Source organism: Tupaia chinensis, unplaced genomic scaffold, assembly GCF_000334495.1.
Source record: "Tupaia chinensis unplaced genomic scaffold, TupChi_1.0 Scaffold000037_20, whole genome shotgun sequence".
Lineage (NCBI taxonomy): Eukaryota > Metazoa > Chordata > Mammalia > Scandentia > Tupaiidae > Tupaia > Tupaia belangeri.
In genome coordinates, this window is record NW_006159479.1 from 2,026,820 (window position 1) to 2,043,822 (window position 17,003).

Here is a 17,003-nt window from a genome sequence, read left to right on the forward strand (position 1 = left end):
CGCCCGGCGTGAGTTTTAAGCCACCGGGTCCGGGACACGAACCACGGTCAACTACGTGGGAGTCCAACGACATAGCCATTACGCTAACTGCTGGTTCCCTAGTTAGTTTGTTTTTTAATATGAAAGTTATTTGCATTGATTTCAACAACAAATAAAAACCATGACATATGGTCAGAGTACAATATCTCATTTTTTAAATGTGAAGGAATGTACTAATGGGTGTTTTGTTTGCTTTGTCTTATTTTTAAGAAGAAATTAATTTGAAGACTCTTTGGATCTTCAAAGCTGTCTACTTGGTTTATTTCTTGAATAGATGGTTTGCCTAAAATTAATTGATTTAAGTTTTGACAAATGAAGATAAATACCTTCTTGTTTGGAATGTAATTTCCAGGGCACTGGTCTGAGCAAATGAAGGCAGTTATCTTTCACACAGCTTGGATCTTTTCATCTGGGACCAATAGAGTAGATCCAGTTATTTTCATGGGATTCGTGGCTAGAGACTAAGTCTGTGTCCTAAGGATTAAAACATCTGGTGTTAAAACACTTCCCATGGAGATGGGGTGGAAGGTAAGGGCAGCAGTGACTGGACATGTTAACACGGCCCAGAGAGTTCAGACAGGACAGGCCTGCACACCTCTGTGTATGGCTCTGGAAAATAACTCTGGGCTCTGAAGCCAGAAAAGATCTGTCATCTTGAATAAATCCTTTAACCTCTCCAAACTTCATTTTCTATAACTCTAAAATAGAGCTGCTAATAGTGCGTACCTGCTAGGAACGTTAACGTATATGAAGTTCCTAGCACAGAGCTAGAGACGTTGATTTATCAATACAAGTTAGTCTTTGCTTTCTTCTCCCCATTCACATATCCTTGAGCCTAAATTCCACCACCAGTGGTAAATTTCATGGCATTAAACCTTGGGTTTTGTTCACTCTGTTTTATGACTATGGAGATCATTTCATCAAACCTCTTCATTGGAAAAATAAGATCCAGAGAGATAAGATAGCTTGTCTAAATGATAGCTAAGAAAATACTCTGATTACTTTAAATTCACTCAAGGCTTCAAAATACTGATATGCTCTGGAAAGTGAACCCCATATAGCTTTTCTTTACCAGATTTTCAGGAGCCAGGTCCATAACATAATGATTCCTCTGCTGCACAGAGGAAGCCAGTTCCCACGTGGCAAATCAGGGTTCAAGATGTTCCGGAAGTAGATGTCCTTTAAAGGGTGCTTTCTCTTGCTCACTTGCTTTCACTGATGTCTGCAAAAATTAAAAATTAAAACAAAAATGTTATTTCCCGTGAAACTTAGGAGGTAGTTAAAATTACAAACAACAAATAAATGCAAGGACTGCAAAAAGTTGAGGCCCATCCAGGAGGAAGAGGAAGGAAGAATAAATGGCCACAGAAGTCAGACCAAATCAGCAAAAATGTTTTCGTAAATAGGGAGAGAGTAAGGAGCAGAGTCTAAGTCATGTGTTTACAACAGAGGGAATGGTGTACAACCAGGGCAGCAGGAACTCTCCTCGACTCAATGTAATTGTGAAAGGCAGAGGTGATGGCATTGTGAAAAAACACACACACACACTACAGTTGCAGTAAAAGCCCTATTTCAGTGGCAGCAGGAAAGAAGAGAGATATTGCTTTTTAAAAAAACATTATAGCTGCCTGTCTTTACTGACTGGAAAGGGGTAGATCTAAAACTCTGGCTTATAGAGAAAATTTCTGCTAGGCTGGATGTGGCCCTGCAAATATTTGGTCTAAGAAAAGCATACCTGCATCAAAGATGAGAAATCAAATAGAAACAACTCATGTCGTTTCCTTTTTTTGGGGGGTGGGGGGAGAGGTTTTTGCTATAGGGCGCATGTGCTCGCCAGAAAGAGAGAGAGACAGACAGAAAACGAGAAATCACCCCCCCCCAAGGGGATGGCCATGCCACAATCCCTTCTCCTCCATTCTCCTCTCAGGATTTTGGGCATGCACATGCACATGCCTGGCGTGAATTTAAGCCACCAGGTCCAGGACTTGAACCTCGGTCGATTACATGGGAGTCCAGCTACATAGCCATTACACCAACTGCTGGTCCCAAAACAATTTATGTTATTTCAAAGATACAAGACATAAAACAAAAAAGGGTCAGGAAAACTAAATGGTAGAAAAACGTTGCCAAAGAGTAGGTGTAAATAGCAAGAAGTGTTCAACTACAAGCATAAAATGTTTAATGAAGCAACTACCTCTAGGAAGCTTGGGCATAAAGCAGAGATGAAGGAATCTGCAGAAAGTGACAAAAAGACAAGAGACAACATTTGTGCTGATGAGGTAGAGTAGACATGAAAGAAAAAATAAACCATCAAAGAAATGAAGATGTATTCTAAAAGAAAATAGACAATAACAAAATACAAGAGCTTAGAGATAAATAAGAAAAAATAACAAAATGAAATATTCAGTCAGTGGAAAAGTCATGATACATTTTTGCATAGAAAAACATGGGAAAATGTGTCATGACTTTCCTTATGACTCAATAGATATGGATATGGGAAAGATTTATTAAACAGGACACAAAAAGTGAGTGTAGTACTGATACAAATATCTAGTAATTGTATAATTAAAAAGACAAGCCTATTTATTAATACTTTTGCAACAATACTAAATGAAGTATTATTGTAGGGTCCAAAGATCAATTTATCTGGTGGTGACGCAGAGAAGACAACGACAATGCAACTGCATAAGAGGCATTTATTTTTTCCAGCTAGCTGGGGTCCAAGTTTATGCCCGACACAGCAGGTTGTAACGAGGACCCCCAAACCTAAGATAGAGGGGCCTTTTATAGCTCAGGGGCAATACGGGATATACTGTCAGTAACTTTTCATAGTATACAGCACACAAAGGAGGGGGCATGTGTAGTCAGGGACTAACTGTTATCACCCGCTTGAATTTAGATAAGAACTCTCAGTTAAGGTTAGGTAAACCTTCTTCTGGCACCTCCAAGTTTGTCCATCCTGGCGCCACCAGACCCACCTGTCCTCTGTTAACTCGCGAATTCCTGTGCCTTGTTAATCCACAAATTCCTGTATCCTGTTAATTAGCGAATTCCTGTGCCCCATCCTTGAAATCCTGTCATGGTGGTGAATACAGTGAATACCCTATGCTAACTCGGCCTAACATAAGCTAACTTGCTAGGGCCTGCAGCCCTAGCAAGGGTGTTTACACTAAATCAACCTAAACTAACTCAGCCTAACATATGCTAATTTGGCCTAACATTATCAAATAGACTCAAACAATTTATTGAAAGAACAATATAAGGCCCAGCTGTAGGTAGGTAGCATACAAGACCACATGCTGAAAGCCACATTGTTGACTGCTTTCAGTCCCTGGCCAGGTAGGCTTGAAAACACACTAGCAGGTACATGGAGTCCCAGGTACAAGGACTGGAGGAAGTGTTACAGAAAACCAGATGCTGAGGAATGGAAAGCAGCACTCAGAGAGGTTAGGAGAATTGTTTATCACACCAGAAGGTGTGGAGGAGTTAACGCTCAAAAATCTCTGGCCCGGACTTGGGGTTGGACACAGAATTTTATGGGAAATTGGGAAACAGGAGGCCTTGGGGTGGTGATTGGGCTCAGATCCCACAGCATCAAAGGGAGGAGTCAGAGAAGCAGAAGTCTAATCTATTCAAAGCACCAATCCATTCAATGTACTAATCTATTCAAAGTACTAATCTATTTAAGGTACTAATCCAGAGAAGGCTTTCAGGTTATCCTATAGCTCCAGGGAGGGGCAGTAAGTTTGTTGGAGGGCAGAAACCTTTGACATCTATCAACTCTGAGTTATTAGTCATAGGAATTTAACAGTTTATAATGGAGTTGCCCCTCCAAAATGGAGTCTCTCCTGCCTCAGAAGGGGGATCTCGGCATGACCATACCCTGTGAAAGACTTCTCTCTCCCTCTTTATCACTCTGTCTCTTTTGTATGCACATGTATTTTATCATGAATAGTAAGGATAAAGAAAGAATAATACAATGTGACAAAGTAGGTTTATTCATAATACAAAGATGGTTATATTAGGAAATCTATTTATATTAATCTACCACATTAGTGATAAAGGGAAAAAATAGATGTTTAACAGCTTCTCAGTAAAATTCAACCTCCATTATTAATCTAAAAAATATTAACCAAGTCAGAACAGATGCATATTTCCCTAGTATATATGAAATTGAATGTCAATATCATATCTAGTGAAGAAATACCACTGACATTGTCATTAAAGCTAGGAGTAAGATAAGAATGTTCTAAATAGCTAGATAAGAGAAAGACAATAGACACAGAAAAATTGAAATGAAACAAAGTTATCATTTGCACATTTCTCGATAACCTGAGAAATATTGTGAAAATAAATATTCATAAAGTGGCTTTATATAACATCACTATATAAATATCAAATTTTCATACACTTAAGCAACTACTGGTTAGACCATATGATAAGAGAAAACACCCTTTAACACTTAGAAGAACAGCAACAAAAGAAGCTAAAATGACCAAGGCATAAAGCTAAATAATATTCCTGCCAGGCACAAAACAGTCTTGAACAAATGTAGTCAAATCATTTTTTGGGATAAAAAGAGTAAATATCAGAAAGAGGTCAAGTCTCCCTTAATTAATCTATTCATAATTGCAATTATGTAGTCTGGGATATTTTTATAACCTAACAAGTAGATAATAAAGTTTATATATATAATATTTTTTAATTCATTTATTTGATAAGAGAGTGAGAAAGAGGTGCCCTTGGCAGTATCTTGCCATGTCACAATGCTCTCCCTGCCCAGGACCATATAAGAGGCATGAATAGTGTGTTCAGGTTAACCTGGGATCTGAACCTGGACATCCATGTGGCTCCTGTATTGCACAGCAGCACCCCACCATTTGAGCCGCTAGGGCTGGGCTACAGAAAAGTTCTTTAAAACAAGTAAGTAGGGTTACCCTAGCCATCTCAGATGTTAAAATATATTAAGTATCAAAAATAAAAATGTGGTATTCAAAGTATAGATAAAGAATCAAACTAGACAAACTATAGAGAGACCCAAATGCATACTAAAATTTAATGTATGATAAAAGTAGCATTTCAAATCTGTAACAAAAAGGTGGATTATTTCAATAAGTGATTTTAGGACAATTAAGTAGCAATTTTTAAAAAGTTAAATTCAGGACCAGCAGTAAGTGTAATCGCTATGTCACTGAACACCCATATAGCCGATCGCAGTTCGAGTCCTGGACCCGGTGGCTTAAACTCACGCCAGGCATGTGTACGTGTGTGTCCAAGATCCCAGGAGGAGAATGGAGGAGAAGGGATTGCGGTGTGGCCATCCCCCAGGGGGTGATTTCTCACTTTCTGTCCCTCTGTCTCTGTCTTTCTGGCAAGCACATGTACCCTATAGCAAAAACCTCTCCCCCCAAAAAAGAAGATAAATGCTTACTTTAAAAATATACTTTTGGGGGGGACTGGCAGATGGCATGGTGGTTACATCACTGGACTCCCATGTGGTTGACCACAGTTTGAGTCCCAGACCTGGCAGGTTAAAACTCTGCCAAGCACGTGTGCATAGTGTCCAAAATTCTGAGAGAAGAATGGAGGAGAAGGGATTGAGGCATATGATCCCCCCGGGGGGTGATTTCTAGCTTTGTTTCTCTCTTTGTCTCTCTGGCAAGCACACATGCCCTATAGCAAAACTCTCTCTTGAAAAATATAAAAGCATATATATATATATATATTTCATATATATACATATATATATTTACATATGTGTTTGTGTGTATTTTATAGACAAAAATATATACTTTTTTCCCCCTGAGAGATAAAATGTCCTCCCATTTTTTTCACTCTTAATCAGACTTAATGTAGTCCAATACAGCTGCTTAGCGGGGGTACTCAAGTGAGCTGAAGTGCACACAGACCAAAGCCTGCTCCCTGGGCATTTCCTTCACAACAGAAGACAGCAAAGGCCAATGGTCGAGGGCACTTTACTTTCTGGTAAAATAAGTTAATTTAAACTCAGTTCTGGACATATTCTTTTCTCTCCGTCTACTTCTCTGTCCTTAATTTTCAGAGATGTATACATGCTCCAGAGAGAGACAAAGCAAGAGAGAAAGCACCCCCCACGGGATGTCTTTACGTCAGAGTCGTTCCTCCTCTATGTCTTCATCCTGCCAGAATTTGGGGCACACACATGCTCCTGACATGGTTTTTAAGCTGCTGGGTCTGGAATTCAAACTGTGTTTGGCTATATGGGATCTGGTTCCCTCAACCACTAGGCTGAGGGGCCAGTGTCAGTTTGGAATCTTGCTGCCTGTTTTAGATTCCAAACCAGCCATCTGTTTAAACAGCTGGGTATTTTAGGGGAAAAAATTAGGTTTTAGTTTGTATTTAGGTTCCTCCTGTTTTGTTCTTTCCAACAGTATGTGCCTATGTGACCCTTTTTAATTAAAATGCTTACTGGAGGGGACACTAATTTTTTTTTTCAGTGCGATCTTAACCATACTAATATTTTCAAACCAGTGAGTTAAATAGAGATGAGAAAGTAATACTAATTCCTCCATAGGCAGAAATTTAAAATTTATAAAGGCTGCATGATTAGGTGGGTATCTTTCTTAATACTATCTGCTGAAACATTAGAGAGGATCAAAGTCAGTGGCTGAGAACAACGGTCAGAGTTGGGCAGGGCTAGGGCCTGTGCCTCAGTTTCCTTTCTGTGAAATGTAGATACTAGCAGTACCTACCTCATACTCACAGTACTAGAGGAGGCTATGTGTGGAGAGGACTTACTGGGTGCTTGGTATAGCACAAGCACTCTGCAAAGAGTAGCCACATGATATTGTCTCTGTGTTTTTTGGGAGTTCTCAGGTAGATAGCACTGACCTTAGCCAGCCTGGAGGAGAGACAGGAAACTGCTCTCTCAGGCGGACATCTGACTGCCATGGTCCCCTCTTCTCTTCACCTGGAGCCCCATGTGAGGGGGAACCAAAGCAAGTGAAAACGCTGTGAAGCTCTGCTTTCAGGCGCTGGAAAACAAATGCACAGAGCAGTCTCTGCCTCTGTTTAAATGCACATTGTAATCAGTCTTCTCCTGCCGCCTTTACAAGGATGAGTTAAGCGGTTCGTTGACATATCATTATCACATTTTGAAGTTAAACAGCCACAAGATCTATGAACTTTCCTCTCACAGTTAATTATTCCTGAATTTTTCTGAGCTCTCAAAACATATTCTATTTATTTAACAGTCCCCTGGGAGCACTGGCTGCCTTTGTCCTCATGACACAGCCAGTGGTGTAAAACCTCTGCATCTGTCAGATTGCTCCATGTGCAACATAATTGCCTGATTTCCATTTGAAAGTACAGCCCTGACATTAAAACGACATAGACCCACCAATGATCACAATGGTTCCCTGACACCTACAAGAGGAGAAGGCCGAGGGGGGGGCATAATGCAGGGATAAATATGTGCGCCAAATGCACGCTCGCCTTCACGCGGACCTGGTCTGAATCTACAGCTGCAGATGAAGTGTTCTTCAGGAACAACAACAACAACAAAAAAGGAATAAAGAAAAAGAAACCATTAGATTAGCATCAGCGTGAGTCTGCCGGAGCCAGATGGCTCTCTGAGGAGAGCAAGTTTCCCGCTTCTTCCAGTAACCCCAACCAGCAGACAGCAAGCCTGCTAAGAGGGGAGAGGAATGATCTCATTCCTCAGCCAGGCGCATGATTCGCCTCTTTCTGTCATACACAACTCAGCTGAAGGGAAGTTAGAAAAGAGAGAAAGGGTGAAAAAGAAGAGGCGGAGGCGGTTGAGTGGTTGTAAAGAATGAGCAAGCTGAGCCCAGAGGAGGGGGTGAGCTGCCAGGCCTTAGCCTGGCCTGATCCATTCAAGAACTGACTTCAGATGGCTACAGAGGAGAAAAGGGAGAGAAGGGGGCAGAGACATTTTGCTGTCTCCTCCGCTCATGTCCTTGAAGTTCACGTCCATACTCAGAGTTGCCCAAAAGGCTTGGGATGCAAAGTGGGGGAGGTGCAGGGGCTGGCTGTGGAAGCCCCAGGATTCACTGTGCCCCATTGGGCAGGGATGGTGGACATGCTTTCAAGTTCTTACTAATAAAGCTATCTGCCTCCCTCCATGGGCTGGGGGCCAATTTGGCAGTCCTTGGCCTGCTGGATCAGCCATCTGCTTGCACCTGCCATGCCCCTGGGACAGGTGCCTTGAGGTGGAGGGGCTGGGGGGCTGCATTGAGACACAGTTGTGTGGTAAAATGAACCTAACAGGTTGTGGGTATAAGAAGGCTCCTCTGCTCAAAGGCTCTAAGGCCAAGAGGAACTCCGCCTGGAGGCATTCTTCTGGCTCTGCTGGGCAGGGCATTCGCTACTCTTGAACAAGTCTGTAACCTGGACTGACAACCAGATGTCTGACTGGAAGCCATCAGGCAGACCTCCCAGTGCCGGTGTTAAAACACAGAGGTTGAAGATGCATGCAGAGGGCAGGCATCCTTCAAGTTAATCTGCCCTCTTAATGGGTGTTCATCCATCTCAGTTTGGCTCAAGGGCTCCAGAGACCTCTGACCCAGAGAAGAGGATCCAAGAAAGAACAAAGGTGTCCTTGGGAGTGCCTGGGGGCTCATGGAGCACTTCATCAGCCTGGCTAGGTTCCTGGATACCTCAAGTTAGTCTCCAGCAGTGTTTACTCAAAAGAATAAATAGTAGGCTCCAGGGTGATACCAAATGCGTGGAGAGGGAGCCGTTCACTTACAGCTGGAAGATTATTTAAATTATAATAAACATTGAAGAAATTCCGCCCATTTTCAGCCAGGATTTGGGCACCTGCTTTACCATTTCTGGCAGCCATAGGTATGACTGAGCATTAAACTGGCATATTCTACTGGGACCACAGAAGCAAAGCAAGCTGCCAGCTGGGAGCTGAAACTACAGGCTCTGGTTTAGCTCCTTCCAAGAGCAAACCAGAAAGCCCCCACCAAGTAACTGCTTTCCTTTTCTCTCCTAGGCAATGCTACCACCTAACAGTGCTCACCATTCTGGATGGAGTTCTTACTCAAAAATGGAACTAAACATTTCCTTTTTATTTATTTATTTTAAGAGGTTTCTGTCTTAAGGTACATGTGCTCACCTGGGAGAGAGGCAGAGACAGGGACAGTGAGAGACAAAGTTGAGAAATCATCTCCCAGGGGACATGGCCACACTGCAGTCCCTTCTCCTCCATTCTACTCCTGGGATCTTGGGCACGCACGCACATGCACCCGACATGATTTCCTAGCCACTGTGCCCAGGACTCAACCGCCGTCCACCATGTAGAAGTCCAGTGACATGACCATTTCACCATCTGCTGACCCCTGAGCTAAGGATTTCTAAGGGAAGCACACAGAGAAAGTAACAAGATAGACCTCTATTATCTTTCCTTAGCCTCACTTATGAAGGGAGATACATTGCTTAATAGAAGCATTGAAAAAAATAATAATACTGACATTTAAAAAAATTTCATTCATTCATTTAATTTGATTAGAGAGAGACACACAGAGAAAGAGAGGGAAAGTGAGAAAGCAAGCCACTAGGTCCAGGCATCAAACCATGGTCAGCCATGTAGGAGTGTCCAGCACCTTAACCACCATGTCACCTGCTGATGCCCTAATACTGGCATTTAAAGAGGGCTTACTTATTGTCAGTGCTGCCTCTTAGTGCTTTCTGTATATTTCCTATAATCCTCCTGACAACTCTATGAGGCAGGTCCTCTGATTATTCTCATTTTACAAATGGGAGGCTGAACTAAGAAAGGTTAAATAACTTTCCCAAAGTCACACAGATGGTAAGTGATAGAGCCAGAATTCAAACTTGGCTCTAGTCCCGATCCGCACCTCCAAACTATCCTGCTTCAGCGGTGTCAGGCGTCCTGCTGTGACTGTACACCCGCAGTGTGGTCTCGGGCTGCTGATCTCCCTGAGTTCCCTTTCCTTGTCCGGCAAGTCGGTACTAGAAGAGAGGCCTCACAGGACTGTTGGCAGGAGCAGAAACATGTAACGTACGTGTATGTGGGGCCCGCGCATGGCATCCAGGTGATGCTCCGTGTTAGTAGTTACTACTCTTATGACTATTGCTGTCATTTTTGTGCCCTTATAGTTCACTGAATTCTCCCCAAAATCCTGTGAGGTGAGAGGGACAGCTGTCACTAACTCCATTTTATAGCTGGTGAGATTGAAATAGTTCAAGAGCAAAAGTTTCTTCCCCCCTCTAAAAGTTTGATAATTAAGTCTGCCGATATAAACTGACAATAAACAGATTAATAAGAGGGAACCAGCAGTTAGTGTAATGCTGGACTCCCACGTAGTCAACCACGGTTCGAGTCCTGGACCCGGTGGCTTAAAACTCACGCTGGGCGCGTGTGTGTGCGTGCCCAAGATCCCGAGAGGAGAATGGAGAAGGGATTGCCGCGTGGCCATCCCCCCGGGGGGTGATTTCTCGCTTTCTGTCTCTATGTCTCTGTCTGTCTGGCGAGTGCACGTGCCCTATAGCAAAAAACCTCTCCAAAAAAAACAGAGTAATAAGAGAAAAAGTATACAAATGTATTATGTGAAAGCACATGGGAATCACACAAAGTGTGAAACTCTAAGAATGAAGAGATGGTCAAAATTTATATACCCTCTTCATAGGGGAAAGGGAAGCAGGGGATGTAGGCAAGTTTAGAAGAATAATTATGATATTTAGGGGAGATAAGTGAGCCCAAAGAATAAACAATGACCTGGGACAAAATTCATCAACTCTGGGTGTGGTGCCAACTTGAGTCTTCATTTCTTCTAATTTATTTTCTCTGATGAGGTTACAGAATGGGGGCCCAAAACAGCTCCATTTCTTCTAGAGGGACTTCCCTTAGATCAGGAATTTTTTTTTGGAGATGTTTTCGCTATGGGGCACGTGCGCTCATCAGAAAGACAGAGAGAGACAGAGAGACAGAAAGCGAGAAATCACCCCTCCCCCCCCAGGGGAGATGGCCACGCTGTAATCCCTTCTCCTCCATTCTCCTCTTGGGATCTTGGGCATGCACGTACACGCGCCTGGTGTGAGTTTAAGTCACCAGGTCTGAGACTCAAACCACGGTCGATTACATGGGAGTCCAGCGACATAGCCATTACACTAACTGCTGGTCCCAAGATCAGGAAATTTTAAAGAAGCTCTCTCTGTACTTGGGAGAGGCACAGGGATGAGAGACAAGGGAACAGGAGAGGGCCAGAGAGAGTCGTGGTTCTGAGGCTGCTTCTTTAATTAAGTATCCAGCATGGGGACTGGCAGATGGTGTAATGTTACATCGCTGGACTCCCACATAGTTGCCCACAGTTTGAGTGTCAGGCCTGGAGGCTTAAAACTCATGCCAGGTGTCTGTGTGTGCATGCTCAAGATCCCAAGAGGAGAATAGAGGAGAAGGGATTGTGGTGTGACCTTCCCCGCCCCCCCCCAGGGGGTGGGGGACTTCTCGCTTTCTGTCTCTCTCTGTCTCCCTGACAAGCATACATACCCTATAGCAAAAATTTCTCTAAAACGACCCAAAAACCCCACAATGTATCCAGCATGTCAAGGTGTCATACTTTGTTTTTCACTTTCCAAGCCCTGATAATGGTCACACCAATACAGCTGGTGGTGGAGCCTGGACGTGTAGCAACATCTCTTGACTCTGCCTTTTGCTTTTAATCTAATCTGGGTTTGCTGTGCTTGCTAGCCCACAGGCCACACCTACTCATTTCTAAACATAGCCACGGTTGCCATCCGGAGAGATTGGTACTAGGAATTCAACTCTGGCACCTGCCCTTCTTCCCTCATCCCTGAGATTGCCTGGGGATGGGGTCAGGTCCTGCCCATGGCCTCCTGGGAAATTGCTCAAAGACAATTCCTCTCGGGACAAACCAGAGACTAGCAAGGATGAGTTCCAAACTTATGTGTACCTTTAAGATGTTCTTTATTATGTATGTAAAAGAAATTCTCCCACAGATACTTTCTGACCCCCTCTTTCCTGTTTCCTCAGTTTGGGAAACCTCTGAGAAAAATTTCAACTCTATCCACTTTTTTTTAAAGTATTATTTTTATTTTATTTATTATTGTTATTTTAATTTGCTATAGGGCATGTGCGCTCACCAGAGAAATACAAAGAGAAAGTGAAATTGAGAAAGCAAGCAGCCAGGTCCAGGACTCAAATTGCAGTCAGTTATATGGGAGTCCAGCACTGTAATCACCATGCCACCTGCTAGCCCCCTTTTCTTTGCAGGAGACATTTCTGTACCTACAGCCTAAAGCAATAGAAAAGCCAGCTAAGGGGCCCTGGTGTCTGCACTTGGCCTTGTTTCCATATCTTTCCTAACTCTGCCCTTTCAGTGCGTTTCACAGCGTCCCTCCATTTTACTTCCAGAAAATCTCTGAGGATCACGGTTTTTGTTCTGTTGCTTCATTTAATTCCCAGGACTGAGAATGAAAATTATTTCCTTTCACAGCCCCTGGCCGAGCGCCTTTCGCAGTTGACTCTGTTATGGGGTAATTCATAAACTTCAGTGTCTGGGAATCTTTCCTCCTCCTTCCCACCACCCTCACCACCTTAAAATAGGCATTGCACACTATGACCTTCCAAGTTCAGGGTGTCCTCTGAGTTGGCCACTGGGGGCCCCCAGAGGTAAAGGTTCAATGGAGTCATCGCGATAGGAGCATAAAGCCATTTCTTCCTCTTCAAGGAAAGCAGAACTCACCCCATGCCAAATTTATCATCTATGAGAACAAATACAACTCAGAGTCTCAGAGTGTTGAGGTTGGCTTTGAACTAAGTTTCTCAAACTTGCTGGGATTATGTTTCTAGACTTTTATTCTCAAAGGGACGATGAGGAAGAGACAGAGCTTAAGAAGTTTTGAACTGAGAAATGAGGTTACTTTTGCTTAGCTGTCATGGAACTAAGTGTGTGTGTGTGGGGGGGCGCATTAAGCCTAGGGATTCATTTCTTCCCCATTATAACAAAACACAGAAACCAGACAGTGTAGAGTCATTAGGAAAGTGGTATGTCTTTGTTTGGTCTGAAAACTGCGGCTGATCAGCTGCCTCCACGGAGTCCTGCTCTGCTTCCCGACTCTCTGCAGGTATGACTTGGTCAGAAGCTGAAACAAGACAGAGGGATGAGCAGGTTAGTTAAGCCTCAGGCTAGTCTCTAGTGGTGGTGGTGGTGGTGGTGGTGGGTGTTCCATCTCAGTCAGGCCCCAGGGAACACAATGTGGGTGCTTGGGGCTTTCTTTCCTACCTCAGCGTGATCCCAGGTGGAAGGATGCCTTAATTTTCAAGGCCAATGGCCCATACCAAGCACTGCCTTGTAGCCAGATGATTTTTTTTCCTACACTGTGCCACATTTTGGTTTACATCTCAAACCTTTAATTTGCACAAGCCACATAATGGCCCTGAGCCTTCATTCCTGCCGGCTGGCCACAGGCCTCTGCGTTAGGAGCAGCAGCATCACCCAGGCCGAGGATGGACACAGCACTGCCGCTGTTTGTAGGGTGGCCATGTGACCAAAGGCAAGTTACTTAACCTCTCTGGGCTTCATTTTTTCATATCTGAAAAGTGGGGGAAATGATTATACCGACTTCCCAGGGTGGTTGTGATTACTAAATTAGACGACTTCTATCAAGTGATTAGCCCAATCCCTACCTCAACTCCACTCCCACTACCTGCACAAACTGAAGATACTGGCTAGCATTTGCAAGTATGGGTGGGAGCCCTGGGAAGAGGCACAGGTAAGAGCCTTCTCTGGGACTGTGAGCCAAGGCAAGAGAGAGGCAGCAGGATCAGAGAAGGAAGGAGACAAAATGGAGGCTGAGTGGAGGACACTGTCCCTAACTCCCTGTCCTCTCTGCGGTTTCATGTGCCAAGGCTGGCATCTGAGAGTTTAAAGCTCATACATCATTCACGTCCATAAAAATACAATTCAGTGCTCAACGACATTAAAGTTCAGAGAGGCGCACTTGTGAAATTCGAGGTTCACCTCTATCTAGTGTTCAGGAGGGGCTCCTATCTTCAGCCTTCTCTTCCCAAATTAATGAATGACTTTCACTCTCAGGAGCTGTCAGCACCTCAGGCTTCTTCCCTCACCTGGACTAGCGATCAGTTTTGTTAGAAAGTATTGTGATAAAATTTGTTTTGTATCTCTGTACTTGTACCAAAGCGGAAGTTACCTTAATAAGAACAGACATGGAGCTATAAACAGTTGGAGTGGCTGAAATGAGAGGGGATACAGAAAAGGAAATTAGTCCCTTTCCCCATGAGCTGTCAGGCTCTGTTCATGATGTGTTCCTGCTTCCAGAGGATCATGATGTTGTTCGTAACCAACACAAACACAGTCTCCCATGGCTTCATGACAAGGACACGTTTTAAAAAATACATCCTTAGGCGATTTCGTCATTGTGTGAACATCATGGAGTGGACCTACACAAACCTAGGTGATTTTGCCTATACCACACCTAGGCTCTGTGGTATAGCTATGATAATCTTAGGAGACCGTCCTGGTATGTGCAGTCCATCATTGGCCAAAATATCACTATGTAGTGCATGAATAGAATCTGCTCTATGGCTTAACACCTCACAAAGAATTTTGGAAGTAAGCTCAATACTAGAAATAATATTTCACAGATCCCTTAGTCTCCTCTTAGCCAGCACTTCATATTTCTTTCCCTTCCGATTTATCTTCTCAAACCTTTTTAAACTTGACACTTCATCCTCAATTCATCGCTTCTACCTCCACCATCCACTTTTCTCTCTTCTGTCCATTCTTCATTTTCTTGTTTGTGTCTTAACTGTGATATTTCATCTGCTCCACTTCTACTCTCATTTCCTTTAAACTCAATTCCTTCTTTCTCTTTTCTCTTCTTGAAGAAAAATTCCCTGAGCAACAGGGAGGAAAAAGTAACTGGCTTAGGTCGTGTTGGGAAAAGACCTGAAACAACTACTTTAGGCTGGACAGACTGAAGATGACTTCATCGATCTGAGTTAGCCTTACCTGATGACCCAAACGAACACAGTCAGCAAAGAATTGCAAGACTCTCCCAGAATGTGCACACACGTATGTGTGATATTTCACCCCAATCCAATCCCACCACCCAGATGGCAGAAGAATTTCCTTGTTTATTTGAGACAAATTCTCATTCATCTTCTTTCACTCCCATAAGAACTTGACTCACCACCCCAAGGACTAGTTATTAGTACCGTCTATTTAGCTATCATAACTGCTCAGTGCTGTGCACAGCGGGAAATGTGACTCTCTGCTTGGTTCCACTTTCTGATTAATTGAGAATTACAAGGTCCATCTTCGTTGGATAACTGACATCAAGATACTTGGGATAACTTAAACACCAAAACTAAATTGAACTAATTTAGTCTTTGCTAGAAAATTCAGAGAAAACTTCAGGACTCAAAGAACATCAGGGTCATTACAGACATGTAGACTTGAGAAGTACAAGAGAATTGCGATTTCCATTTGATACAATGTGAAAGTGGCTTTTGGTATGTAACACAGCACAAGCCTCATGGGCAACAGGGGTGCCATATCAAGCACATTATATCTTTTTAAAATCTCTCTTCTATGTTTTAAAATGTGGTTAAATGTTCAAAGGAAAATTTTATGACCTACCAAGCCACAAAACAGTATACGAGGGGACTTCAAAAAAGTATGGAAAAATGGAAATAAAGAACAAATTTACTTTGCTGCAAAAAACATTTGAAACCCGTGCATAGCTTTTGAAGATCCCTCACGTGCATGACAATCCCATTTTTGTAAGAAAAAATGCACTTATGCATATGTACACACAGACCCTCATGCATGTAACTCAGGGAAAATGTTCACCCAAATTTTAATAGTGGTCTCTCTGGGTGATGAAGTTACAGGCATTTTTGTTTCTTTCTTTTGGTTTATCTGTATTTTTTAAAAATAATAATAATAAGATATTCTATAGTAAAAATGAGCAATCTTTAGTTGGACAGACCATACTGCTCAATATTAAAAGCAGTGTGGAAATGCATTTCAGTATAGATTAAGACCAGATTACATGAAAAGAATGATTGCAGAATCTCCTTATTTGGAAAACACCCATCTCATTGTCAAATATAGACTGGAGGGGAGAGGTCCTGGAGCACACACAGTGATAGCACACGGGTCCAGGGCAATGCTGTCTGTCACCTCGGGGAATAGAGGTGGAATTTGAATCATTGTCTGGTATTATAGGCAGGGATCTGTAAGTCATACAGCATATGATATGGGGCTACAAGAAAGGTTTTATATCTGCCATAAAATAATTGCTTTTTTTCTATTTTATTTATCTTTGCATTTCTGCATCTGTTTCTAACTTCCTAGATAAATTCTAAGTTGGATCCTCCAGGTATTGCAACACCATAGCTTCCACCCATCCGAAGCTTCACCCCCTCAAGCTTCAACTGGCAGCAGACAGCCTATTGCTGACTGCTCATCTAGATGGCTCACCAGGCCCTGCTTGACCCTTACTCTGCATTGTCTCAGTTACTATGGAGCAGATCCAGAGGTATGAACAGAGAAAGGAGCCATGACTTCCTGAAATGAAATTGTTAGAAGGAAACTCTACCCTGAGAGTAAGAATCTGTCCTGGGGATAAAAAGGGTGCAATAGAGTCTCCATGATGCAGGGAAGTATTGCCATTCAGGAATCACCCCAGTTGACTCCTATATTCTATTCATGGGCAAAACAACAACAACAACAACAACATACTATGAAGGAAACCAGTCTCCAGCTATCAGAAGTTCCCCATTTATTATTATTATTATTATTATTATTATCATTATTATTATTTGGAGACGTTTATGCTATAGGGCACGTGTGCTTGCCAGAAGGTCAGAGAGAGACAGAAAGTGAGAAATCACTCCTCAGGGGGGATGGTCATGCTGCAATCCCTTCTCCTCCATTCTCCTCTCG

At 42.9% G+C, this 17,003-nt stretch overlaps 1 protein-coding gene across 1 annotated transcript in view; it reads right to left on the reverse strand.

The window, feature by feature from the left end:
* Positions 1 to 9,912: 9,912 nt before the first annotated feature.
* The window catches only part of LOC102485635 (guanylate cyclase soluble subunit beta-2), an 84,082-nt gene continuing 76,991 nt past the window's right edge, over positions 9,913 to 17,003 (reverse strand). The window contains exons 19-22 of the mRNA XM_027772135.1: positions 14,802 to 14,947; positions 14,221 to 14,282; positions 10,074 to 10,190; positions 9,913 to 10,020 (exon numbers count right to left, since the gene is read on the reverse strand). Of these exons, the coding sequence (XP_027627936.1) occupies positions 9,913 to 10,020; positions 10,074 to 10,190; positions 14,221 to 14,282; positions 14,802 to 14,947 (433 nt within the window). The remainder of the gene's footprint in view (positions 10,021 to 10,073; positions 10,191 to 14,220; positions 14,283 to 14,801; positions 14,948 to 17,003) is intronic.